Raw genomic sequence first — 12,320 nt, 5'->3', positions numbered from 1 at the left:
TGCCTTGTCTTATGTTAGCATTTTTAAAGCTAACGGTCTCGGACGTTTGTGGGTTGCTGATGCCCGTACTTGGCAAGTTTGACGTACCTGATTATTCCTTCTTCCTCCTCTGAATTGGGTCGATGCACTACTGTAATGCCTATATAGGCTTTTTATAAATGGGCACGGGTGGTTCAGTATTATAAGTAGATTTATTTAAATAAAAAAGAATAATAAAGGGGAAAAAAGGGAATTTGGGAAGAATGAAGATATGTCCGATCTTCTGGAGATGGTAGCGGCGGCTTCGTGGACTTGATTGACGGTAATGAGGTGACTTTTACAAGTGAACAATAAGTGACCATGAGTAGCGATAGTAAGAAGTGACAAAGGTATAAAATCGTTCGAAAATGTTTTAATCATTTGAACCATAAAAGTTTGTGGCCTAGAAAACTAACTTTGCCAAAGTTTGGTATAATGACCTAGACTTCGATTTTCACGCCTTTTCAGTTGATTTTCTAAAAAAAACGATTTTCCGAGGAAAATGTTCATGAATACGGTCTCAGAGCAAAAATCCGTTAGACCTAACTTTGTCTTCAATTTTTAGGTCTAGCAGGTCTGAACGTTTTCTTATGGGTGGCATCCAATTAGAAGAGTTTTTTGTGATCAATTCCAAATTATCAACACATTTTACGTTAGAAAACATTTTTTTGTATATCGGTTTTGAGAAAACCTGTGTTTGCAGACTTTCCAAAGTACAGTAACCAGACAAACTGTTAATAAATTGAAACCTCTCGACACGATGATCAGTAGAAGTTTCGAGAACTCTGTGTTTAGCCAGGAATCGCAAAGATGCAAATCTCGAAATTATTTAGTTTTATTTGAGGAGGAGATAATTCTACTTTAGAACTCATTCTGGCTGAGGTTTTCAGATTTTGTCATATGCAAACAGGAGAAGAAAACTGAAGTTGATGAGAGATGTCTAGCCAACTATGAAATAGTAGTAACGTATTAATTCTTATATTCTTATCGTATTAAAGCTAACGGTCTTAGACGTTTGTGGGTTGCTGATACCCGTACTTGGCAAGTTTGACGTACCTGATTATTCCTTCGTCCTCCTTTGAATTGGGTCGATGCACTACTGTAATGCCTATATGGGCTTTTTATAAATGGGCAAAGGTGGTTCAGTATTATAAGTAGATTTATTTAAATAAAAAAGAATAATAAAGGGGAAAAAAGGGAATTTGGGATGAATGAAGATATGTCCGATCTTCTGGAGATGGTAGCGGCGGCTTCGTGGACTTGAGTGACGGTAATGAGGTGACTTTTACAAGTGAACAATAAGTGACCATGAGTAGCGATAGTAAGAAGTGACAAAGGTAGAAAGATAAGCGAGCTTTTTTTATACGGAGAAAGCCCGGTTTCTAGAAGGATATCACAGGGATCAACTAGATAGGCACTATTCGTGGAAATCGTCGGGGATATGATAAGATAAGGATGTACTTTTTTATGTCAGTGGTGTGGGAAGGAGAGAAGGGAGGGAGAAGGAGAGAATTGTTTTCGGATTATATATGTTGAAGTGATCAAAAGATATTTTTAGTGTCCTCCTTGCTGCTCTTGGTACACCTCGATAACGTCGTCATCCTCTATCTCGAGCGTCTTTGGAGTGTCTTCGTCATTGATGCGACGTCCGTCAAAGAGGAAACTGAAATTTTGAAAAATTGATCGGCTTGGACCTAGAAATCACTTACCGCAAACTGTTGATAGAGCCTCCAGCGCGATCCGCATACGACTTCTTCACCTTCGCCATCGACGTTCCGAACCTGAGTCAAAATGGAATTACGGTAAAGTGAAATGGAATTACGGTAAAGTGAAATGGAATTACGGTAAAGTGAAATGGAATTACGGTAAAGTGAAATGGAATTACGGTAAAGTGAAATGGAATTACGGTAAATCAAAATGGAAATACGGTAAATCAAAATGGAAATACGGTAAATCAAAATAAAATTACGGTAAAGTGAAATGGAATTACGGTAAATCAAAATGGAAATACGGTAAATCAAAATGGAAATACGGTAAATCAAAATAAAATTACGGTAAATTGAAATGGAATTACGGTAAATCAAAAAGGAATTACGGTAAATCAAAATAAAATTATGGTAAAGTGAAATGGAATTACGGTAAATCAAAATAAAATTACGGTAAATTGAAATGGAATTACGGTAAATCAAAATGGAATTACGGTAAATCAAAATAAAATTATGGTAAAGTGAAATGGAATTACGGTAAATCAAAATGGGTTAGAACTTCAGTTGTAATACATCTCAACTAGTAATTCTGTATAGAGAAAGGGAAGCCATCAGGTTGACCAACAACCACGTCAGTGAAGCCGAGGACCACTTCTCCAGAAGCTTCCGACCCCTTCTTCCTACACATTGTTGCACAATGTTCACCTGTTAACCTTTATCAATTTTTTGTAACACCCCACCACTTATTCTCATCACCTGCTCGAGTAAAGCATGTTAAGAATGACCACCACTCTACAATTCTTGCATCCTATTCTGCTTGTATGGAGTCATCTGCTCTTCTTATCTCTTCACCTCTTTCACTCTTGTTAGGAACTTGATGGGAGGTGCACGTATGTGTTGCCCTCTGTCTCCCTCGACTCAAAATCTATCCTTTTTCTCTCTCCCAAAACCTTCTAATAGACTACTCATCGTGAGCCAGTCTGCCTTTTATCGACAAGACCTCTTCGCCAGAGCGGTTCGTTCTTATACACGACAGCTTCTGCGAAGCCTTGCCGATCAATTCCCCAGGTCAACTACCTTCAAGTTACCTGACCCATAAAAAGGCTGCTCTCCGGGAAAACTGTTGCGACTTCTGCTTCAGTCACTCCGGAGTCAGCCATCTAAACAGCTGAGCTGCTCTCCGGGAAAACTGCGGCGACTTCTGCTTCAGTCACTCCGGAGTCAGCCAGCTTAAACATTTGAGCTACTCTCCAGGAACACTGTTGCTATTCCTGCTACAGTCACTCCGGAGCCAGTCAGCTCAGAAACCTGTTCACTTGGATCTGTGTTACCTTGGACAACTGCGCCAAAGGCCACACCGTGAATAGAAGCAGTTCCTTCTTCTGCACACTACCGCTATGAAGCTGCCTCGGATTCTCACCAACACTGCTCAGTACAGTAGCGCTTGAAAACCCAATAGTTTCGAAGTAGTCGTCGGAAGCAGGACTGATGTTGGAACGAGATCGTTAAGTGTGATACTCTAGATCTGTGTGAATCTGGAGCCTGACCGCTTACGTCCAACAACCAGCAGTCTTATTTCGTTGGAAATCCCGACGAAAGCAGAGGAACTTCTATGGAGTAGGCCGTAGATAGTAGCCGATCAGTGCCATGTGCTCTGGAGAAGTATACTATGAGGACGGAAAGTGGAAATGGCGTGATTAATTGATTTTCGATTTCTACTCACATCAATTTTATTTATTTCTCATTTTTTTGTAACTACCTACCCCTGATATTGTATTCATATTCCTTACTTTACTGTCAGATATAAATTTTGAGCTGCAAATCACTCGAATGTTTGCTCACGTTGAGTATCATGAACATGCGATAGAATCAAACGACACTTGCCATATTCAGGCCTAGAAAAAAAATTTTCAATGTATGTCGGAATTTTCGAATTCAGTCTGGAATGGTGTGGAATCAGAAATCCCAGATCTAATGTGAACAACTTCGTCTCATTTTTGCTTTTTTTTGAAGATCGTTCACTCCTCGTGCATCGCAGATGGTCAAACTGGAATCGTGCACCAGCTTCCAAAACTTTCCTGAATCAACAATGATCTCAGTATTTTGACGATCAACACTTTCTGCGTATGATATGAAAACAGAGTTCATAGAATCACAGTATACATACAATAAATCAATCACAAATGTTGTGATTTGCAAAAAATTAGCGATCACAAAAATTGAATCGAAAAAGCTTGGACATCAAATTCAATAATTTAGAAAGAAGAATGGGATATTTTCTGCAATTTTGATGGTCAGTGGTTGATCGAGTGGGACACTTCACGAGATGGTATTCTTCCAAATAATTTCAATTAATTTTTTCGGAATGCCATCCTCCAAAATGGGATCGATGGAGCAGCGGTAGACGCAGAAGTATTCTATTGATCTTTGGTAAAAAATCAATGTTTGGGAACTGTAGTAAAAATGAACTAATCTACCTTTCCACTCTTCTTGTTGACCAGAATCTTCCGGTACAGTTTTTGCAGAATGAGTGATGCTTTTCGCTGTGAAGTCGAATGATGGTTTCAAAAAAGAATTTCTCCATCGATGAAAAAAAGAACGACTTGAATCATTCCGAAGAGCTGAACGTACTCGGATTTGTGAATTTTGATCTCTTACAATTTTCTGAAATTTTCCTTACGAGAAAAATTTTTTTAGTTTTGAAAACCTACAGTCTCTAGATATTACGGTTTTTTCAAATAGTATGAGTCGTAATAGAGACGGAAAAGAAAACGAATGTTTTTCCGTCTCTTCTGAAATCGAAAGAACAGGCAATGAAGAGAAAAGGGGCGCCAGATGGTGAAAAAAAACAAAACATGTTGATGCTTAGATAGTATGGACTGTAATAGAGACGGAAAAGAAAACTAGTGTTTTTTTTCAAGTCTCGAGATTTCAACCTAGATGTTAACTAAAAATTCAAAAAATGGAAACGTGAATTTAAACAATTGTTGACATTCTCCTTATGTTCCAAAAATTTTATTCTTATTCTAAGCTTGAATATGGCAAGAGTCGTTTGATTTTCTATCATATGTTCATGATTACTTAACGTGAGCGAAAATCCGAGTCATTCGCAGTACGGAATTTAATTTTGACAGTAAAGTAAGAAATATGAATACAATGTCAGGGGTAGGTAGATAAAAGAAATGAGAAATAAATGAAATAGAGTAGAAATCGAAAATCAATTAATCACGCCATTTCCACTCTCCGTCCTCATAGTATGCTTCTCCAGAGCACATGGCTTCAAACTTCCATTCGGCCTCCGCCTCTTCCATATCTTCTTTCGGGGATTATTTGTTTTTCCACGCCTTTTGAAGATTTTTCTTGATTGCGTCGATAGAATGCTGCGCTTCTCGGAAACGACTTCTGAAGGAACACGCATAGGAACGATTTCAAATGTTTCTTCTGTGCGAATGCATTTTTTGCAAAGTCTTAAACTTTTGGTCTTTCTTCGCTTGTTATTGTTTCTGGCTCTTGAGTTTTCCGACTTCCATCGATGCCTTCTTTTGAAGCACAATAGTTTCAGCATACTTGCTTCCAAGAGCAAGTCTCTTGAGTGTTTGTCAGTCTTTTGTAGAACTATGGAAAGAATGATTTTGAGACTGGTGAGATTCGGGTTGGGAATGTCAGTTTTTGGTCAGTATAGATCGATTTTCATAATTTAATAGTTATTGAATAAAAAAATTACCGTTAGAAGTAGACAGTTCGCCAAATCGGGTCGAGCGGCGTTCACGAAGGCGGCTAGACATGCTGTTTGAGTGATGATGTTGACAGTCTGAAAAGGTTAAATTCGGAGTATGTATGGTTGTGATTATCTGCCTCATTTTGCATTGATTGTATTTTCTGAAACTGGTTAATTGTAGTTTATAATCAAATAAACCTACCTAACTTATTTTTTTCTAGTTTTTGGAAATTTTAGTTGTCGATCTGATTTTATTATGATTATCAAAAAAGGGTATTCAAATTTTTGGTAGAATGTGAGAAAAAACAAAAACAATTCCAAAGTAACAGACGTAGGAAAAAGCAAGAAAAAAAATGACGGTGTTATTTGTGAATTGTTTTTTTTTTCTTAGGACATGAAAACAACGGTGTAAGAATTGAAAATCGAAAATCCCTAAATCTGAAGATGAAATGTTACCACTTCTACTATTAAAACTATGGCTACCGGCTGCTCAAAAATCTTTAATGTGTTCTAAATGAAATGGCTGTAATGGGCGCGTTTACTGGAAAACTATTCCCTACAATATTTCAGACTATCAAAATGAAGATTTTCAGAGTTTAAATAAGACACGATGAAAATACAAAAGAAGACATTCTTTACCCATAAGATGGTCCAGTCTCATTGTAAACTGAAAATAAACCTAGGAAAGGAAGACTCGGTGGCGTGAGTGCCCAAATTCGCATAGAAAAATGACCAAAAATCCAAATTTCGATTTTTCATTCAGCTTTAACGACTCGCGACAATTTCACAAGAAAACAAAGGCAGCGAAGGCAGCGGAGAAGAAAAATGCTTTTTGAAAAATAAATATGTGCAAGCGAAAATACAAGTATGACACGTCCCAACACACCGCCAATATCATTGTTGTGTGTGTGTTCGTGTCAGCGATTGCGCGGAGGATAGGGTGCATACACAACAACAACCTCTGCGGACCACTGACCCTCGCCATTCTCTTTACCCCGTACCCACGCAGTGTTTATGCAATCCCCGTTCGTCTTTCCTATCTTTTTCTGCAACGGTATGCATTTGAGGATTTAGATCGCCAACTTGAGCTGTGGGTTTGTATTTTTCTGGCTCAAATTTGTTGTTATCCTTGCATCCAGCCAATAGTCTTAATCTTTTGCTTTTGTATTTTTATAAGTTTTTTTTCTGATAATAATGCCACCGAGTTCGACGATTATGAAATAGATAATTTTAGTTTTTGATATTGGAGGAAATGCTTCTGTTTTTTTGTGAGCTGATGTTTCCGCCGCAGCAGAGTCTTTGTTTTTTTTTCAATTGTTGGAATTTTCGCGACAGCTGAATTGTGAATTGAATTGTTGTTGAAATTCCGTCAAAAATCTCAGGTGGTCCTAAAGATATTGAACGGTTGAAAAAGTGTGTTTGGGCCGTGTGCTAATACCAGAAGAGGTATGGGTATCAAATTTTGGCTCCCGGGGTATTTTTGAATTTAAAAACGAATGGCGCTCACAGATTTTTGATATCTCTCACCGTTTTTTCATAACAGTGAAAATAGAGGGAGGTCCTGATGTTACTGTATATATATTTTGGAATTTTCAAAACCCCCAAAAAATTTTAGTTCTACACTTTGGATCATGGATTGGTGGAGATGGAAAGGACTGATGTGCCAGTAAATCCTGGCGACTGATGTGATTTGTTTGATGAAGTGAGTTTTTGCTTTTTGTGTAGCTCAGTTTCCATGAAAGTTTTTGAGAAGTTGTTAAATAACAAAATTTAAAGGATAATACGTTCCAAATTTATTCGTTCGCAACTTCCTGATTCTCTTCAAAAGAACCGGTACCGGACAAAAATTATTTTTTGCCTTATTTAACGACAAGATATTCAGGGTACTGTATCTCAGTTCCTATAATACTTATAAAACATTTATCAACTGAAAAATGTCAAGGACATTGGTTTAAAGGTGATATCCGGCGTACAGTATCTCAATCCCCACGATAACCGTCCAAACGGTTGACCAACAAAATATTGAGCATAAAATGATAAACATTTGATCAGTTGAAAACTTTTCGATAGCTTTCGAAATAACCGAAACATGAGAGATTCTAGAATATTCTACATCTTCCAGTGTTACGAATACTCCGAAATCACTCGATGTGAGGTGTGGGCAGAGAATGGAGAGGTCCTTGAAGACGTACGCTATCACTCCAAACGTCTTGCAATTGCCAAAAGATATGGAAAAAAGATTCCGCTATCGGGTCTGATCGTCATTCCTCAAGTACCTTAATGACCCAAAGGACAAGTTTGTGGACTAATTTGTTAGTTGGGTTGTGGGATTGGTAAGATTTCTTACGAACTCGACTCTGAAACTAACTGATTATATTAAAGCCAAATTCAATCCATCTGGAAGCTCGCTCTTCGAAACTGGCGACATCTACGTCGTTGCCACCAGAGTCCACCGTTATCCCAATGCTGAAGTTTCTACGTTCATCGAATGCTGAAAATGCTCTATCTAGATGGAGGAAGACCAATTTTTAAAGCATATCCTTTAATTTTGCCTTGTTTTTTGAAGCTACCGCAATCCTTCATCTTCCACTTCAATCTCAAACCCCACACTTTTTGATCCATTCTATCACTTTTCCGCACTTTCTTTCACTGAAGAAACATAAATTTGTCTGTCTATATACTGGTTTTGAAATCTCAACAATCGGACTCAAACTGACAAAGTTACGATTTTTTGAGAATACAACCATTTTTGGTACTTTTTGGACCATAACTCCCAAAAAAAATTTTTGTCTGTGATCACGGATTGGTTTATTTTTGATGAACGACACATCTCAATTTTGAAAATTCGAAGAGAAGTCAATATTTTGACCGAAACTTCGTTGACATTCAAATTTTCAGAAACAATATCATTTTGCTAAATTCATTCACAAATGTTAATTTTACAAAGTTCTCCAAAAAAAAACTGAGACAAAATCGTTCACAGCAAAACTGTGATTCTTGAGTTCAAACCATTCCATAGATTCGAATTTTTCGCCTTGCATAGAAAATCCCTTCTTATCTGCCTAAATATGGCAAGAGTCGTGTGATTTTCTTTCAAATATCCATGATATTCAACGAGAACGAAAGACGAAACACGAAGAATTCGTTGTACGAAATTTATTTTTGACAGGACAGTAAGAAAGAAAAATATAATTTCAAGTAGGTGGATATAGAAAAGTGAAACATAAATAAAATAGAGTAGAAATCGAAAATTAATCAATAACGCCATTTCCACTTGCCGTCCTCATAGTATGCTTCTCCAGAGCACATGGCTTCAAACTTCCATTCGGCCTCCGCCTCTTCCATATCTTCTTCTGTGGATTCTCTGTTTTTCCGGGCCTTCTGAAGATTTTTCTCAATTGCTTCGAGAGAATTCTGCGCTTCTTGGAAACGACGTCTGAAGGAATCCGAATAGGATCGATTGTGTATGTTTCTTCCATGCTTATGCGTTTTTTGCAAAGTTTTCAACTGTAGGATTTTGTTCTTTTGTTCTTTTTTCTGGCTCTCGAGTTTTCCGACTTCCATCGATGCCTTCCTGTGGAGCACAATAGTTTCAGCGTACTTGTTTCCGAGAGCGATGATAAGTCTCTTGAGTGCCTGCCGCTCTTTTGTAGAATATTCAGTATTTGGCTGTTTGATCGTATTGGTGACTGTTCTGACGTTAGACGTGTTAGCAGTCTCTGAAAAATTGAATAAGTTTCATTTCGTTGATTTTGAATCTCAAATGTTGAAAATTATGATTTTGAGAATAGTGATTTTCGGTTCAAAAATGTCAGTTTTTGATCAGTATATATCGTTTTTTAATTTTTTAAAAATAGTTTCTGAATAAAAAATTACCTTTAGCAGTAGACAACTCGCCAAAACGGGTTGAGCGGCGTTCGCGAAGGCGGCTGGACATGTTGTCGGAGTCATGATGTTGATGGTCTAAAAAGGTTGAATTTGAAACCTTCACACTTGATTCAAACATTGTGAACAAACTATAGTGATGTTCAAAAAAAGAAACGAGTTTTTGAGAATTTTTTGGAGACGCGTAAGTCGGTTTTTTTTTGTAACTCAGATCGGAAAATAATTTTCTCTATTAAAACACTGTTGACCCCAATCCTGCCCTTTTTATTACGGGTTTTACAGCATTTTCTTACCTGGAGTTTGGACTCTGTTCTCATCTGACCCGTTGTAGACAGTTTTGAATGATTTGCGGCGCTGATCCATGGTTTCTGGTGTTGATTGTTAGAAGGTATATCGAAGAAGTTAGTACTGCAAAAAAGAGTATTCACATTTCTCGTAGATTGAGAGGACAACAAAACATTTCCAAAGTAACGGATATAGGAAAAAATAAGAATAAAACTGAGAGACGGCGCTATGTGAGCAGAATGTCACAAAAAATGAGCGAATTCACTGGATAACTATACACTATATTTTTTCAGACTATCAAAATGGGGATTTTCAGAGTTTCCATGAGAAACGATGATTTCTTATTCAGCTGACAATTTTTAAAAAAAACGAAGACTCGGCGGCGGCGGAGAGAGAAATGCATAAGAGAAAACCCATGCAGGCGAGCGAAAAAAAAAGAATGACACGTCCCAATTTGGCGCGCAATACACAAAAACACACCACCGATTGGTGTGTGTGTGTGTGTGTGTTGGAGTATGCGATTGCGCGGAGGATAGGGTGCATACACAACGAAACCATTACGGACCACTGACCCTCGCCACTCTCCCCGCCCTGTGTTTATGCACTCGCAGTCCGTCTATTCTTTCTTTTTTCCGTTTTTTTGTGGTTTCAGCATGCCAACACGGGCTGTATCTTTGTATTTTTGTTGCCACAAACATGTTTCCGCCGCCGTAGAATCTTCTTTTTCTAAACTAATAAGTTTATTGGAATTTCGCAACAGCTGAATGGTCCATTTGGTTCTTAAGTCATTTCTCTGTGCGCATTTGGCAACTTACACCACCAAGTCTTCCATTCCTGAATCTATTGAGTAAATTACGGCTTTACAGTCAATTGGAAGCACCTTATAAGTTCAATAATATTTTTATATATGGGTGACCGTTTTGGTATTTTGTCACCGTTGTTAATTTGTGGAATTCGCATTATCTAAGAAAAATTTTCATTTATAGGTGTTCCGGTCTGAGTACGAAATTTTACCACGTCCGTTTCTGCTTACAATCGTTTAATTTGGGCGAACTGCGTTTGATTATTGAATGAACATTTTGCAGTAATAAACACGTGTTCACCAATTCTTCAAGGAATTTCGAACAATGGATAAACCAGTCAACAGTGGTTCAGATGTGAGCCGGGTCCAAACTACAGGTGAGACGACAGAATCATAATTTGCACAAGAACCTTGAACATATGTTTCTTTCAGATGACCATCATCACGATGTAGAGAACATGTATAGCCGCAACTGTTACCCAAATTCTGAAAGATAGAAACACTGCTAAATGCAACAGTTTTTCACAAAATTGAAAATTCGTTAAACAATCTTAAATATAACTTTTCAGATGATCAACATCATGAAGCAGACAACATTTATAAACGAGTCTATAAACGTCTCTCAAAAGGAATTGTTGAATGGTCAACTACGAACGTAATTTTTTTTAATTTCAAAAATACCAAAAACCGATCGGAACTGAATATTTTCATCAGATATTACTCGAAGGATCATTTCAATTGAATAAATCACACTTTTTCAGAAACGACTAGCATGTCTAACGTCCAAACTGCCGCCAATACAATCGATCAGTTGAAAGCTACGAATTCTAAACAGGACCGAACCGTCAACAATACTAGCAATCAGTCAAATGCTACCAATTCTACGGAGGACCCGCTGGCTATTAAGAAAGCGATCATTGACCTCGGAAAAAAGTACGGTGAAACTATTGCACGTCACAAAAAAGCCTCCGCGGAAGTAAAAAAAGCCAAACGCTCGGAAAAAAGTCACAAAGAAAAGCTCGAAGAGTTGGTTTTGAAAAAACGGGTCTCTCAAAACCAATCGAAATGGGACTCCTACTCCCGTTGTATTCGTGAGACATTCGAGCTCATCCGTGCAAGTGAAGAAGATATCAAGAGAGCGTTGGAAACCGAGGAATCCACTAAAGATGACATGGAGACGGCTGAACCGGAATGGAAGTTTGAATCGATGTGTTCTGGAGAAGCATACTATAAGAACGGAGAGTGGAAATGGCGTAATTAATATATCTACATATATTTAGTTTTTTCTCTGATCTTCACTTTTCTGTTCCTTTGTCATCAACGAGAAACCGTTAGCTTTGATTCTCATAATTAATTGAATCACCGTTTTGTATGCACTCACCCCGTGACATTTTATTATCTCATCTCTGACTGATTTTCAAAATTTAATGAATGTATTATTTAGAAATATTTTGTTGTTGTGTTCTCTGATCTAAGAACACAATGGTATTTTTTCATTCCAAATTCCAAAAAAAGTTTAGGAACTAGATGTTTTTTTCAGTTTAGCCCAACCTGAATGTCGCCCTAAATCGTCCCAGCAAGATATGGCTCTATGTAAATTTGTGCAATTGGAATCCAAATTTCCTAATAAAAATGTTTTTTTTCCAAATTTAAACTCTCAGAAGACAAGCTGCACGGCCCGGGTGTGTCTTTAAAACTTCATAATGCAGCTCAGCTCGATTCAGCTGTAAGCAAGAGCGAACAGTCAAAGGCGCAACTCCCCAAAGGGGACATTTTGTTAAAGAAAACCTTTATATTCTGAAAACAGTTGAAAAGAAAAACAAGTTCTAGTTGAATCGATTTGAAACATTTTCTGAGAACTGAGCATATAAGGAAGACTAAGAATAGTTTTCTTGCACTCAAAAAA

The 12,320-nt window shown here is 37.6% G+C and overlaps 3 protein-coding genes across 3 annotated transcripts; 1 reads left to right on the top strand and 2 right to left on the bottom strand.

Moving 5' to 3' along the window:
* Window positions 1–1,572: 1,572 nt before the first annotated feature.
* CBG11828 lies at window positions 1,573–1,786 on the bottom strand (the record flags this gene model as incomplete). Its single annotated transcript, XM_002648751.1, has 2 exons — window positions 1,573–1,681; window positions 1,728–1,786. 2 exons carry the CDS (start codon window positions 1,784–1,786, stop codon window positions 1,573–1,575), a joined length of 168 nt encoding a protein of 55 aa, XP_002648797.1.
* Window positions 1,787–8,945: 7,159 nt separating this feature from the next.
* CBG26807 lies at window positions 8,946–9,690 on the bottom strand (the record flags this gene model as incomplete). Its single annotated transcript, XM_045239381.1, has 3 exons — window positions 8,946–9,016; window positions 9,319–9,405; window positions 9,621–9,690. The coding sequence occupies 3 exons, from the start codon at window positions 9,688–9,690 to the stop codon at window positions 8,946–8,948; spliced, it is 228 nt and encodes a 75-aa protein (XP_045099215.1).
* Window positions 9,691–10,739: 1,049 nt separating this feature from the next.
* CBG11825 lies at window positions 10,740–11,675 on the top strand (the record flags this gene model as incomplete). The annotated part of the gene is made up of 2 exons (XM_002648750.1): window positions 10,740–10,791; window positions 11,176–11,675. The coding sequence occupies 2 exons, from the start codon at window positions 10,740–10,742 to the stop codon at window positions 11,673–11,675; spliced, it is 552 nt and encodes a 183-aa protein (XP_002648796.1).
* Between the last annotated feature and the right edge of the window lie 645 nt (window positions 11,676–12,320).

This window comes from Caenorhabditis briggsae, assembly GCF_000004555.2.
Source record: "Caenorhabditis briggsae complete genome, chrX, whole genome shotgun sequence".
NCBI classification, from domain to species: Eukaryota; Metazoa; Nematoda; class Chromadorea; order Rhabditida; family Rhabditidae; genus Caenorhabditis; species Caenorhabditis briggsae.
Note: the sequence above shows the minus strand (reverse complement) of the source record. Positions and strands in the feature narration are given on the sequence as shown.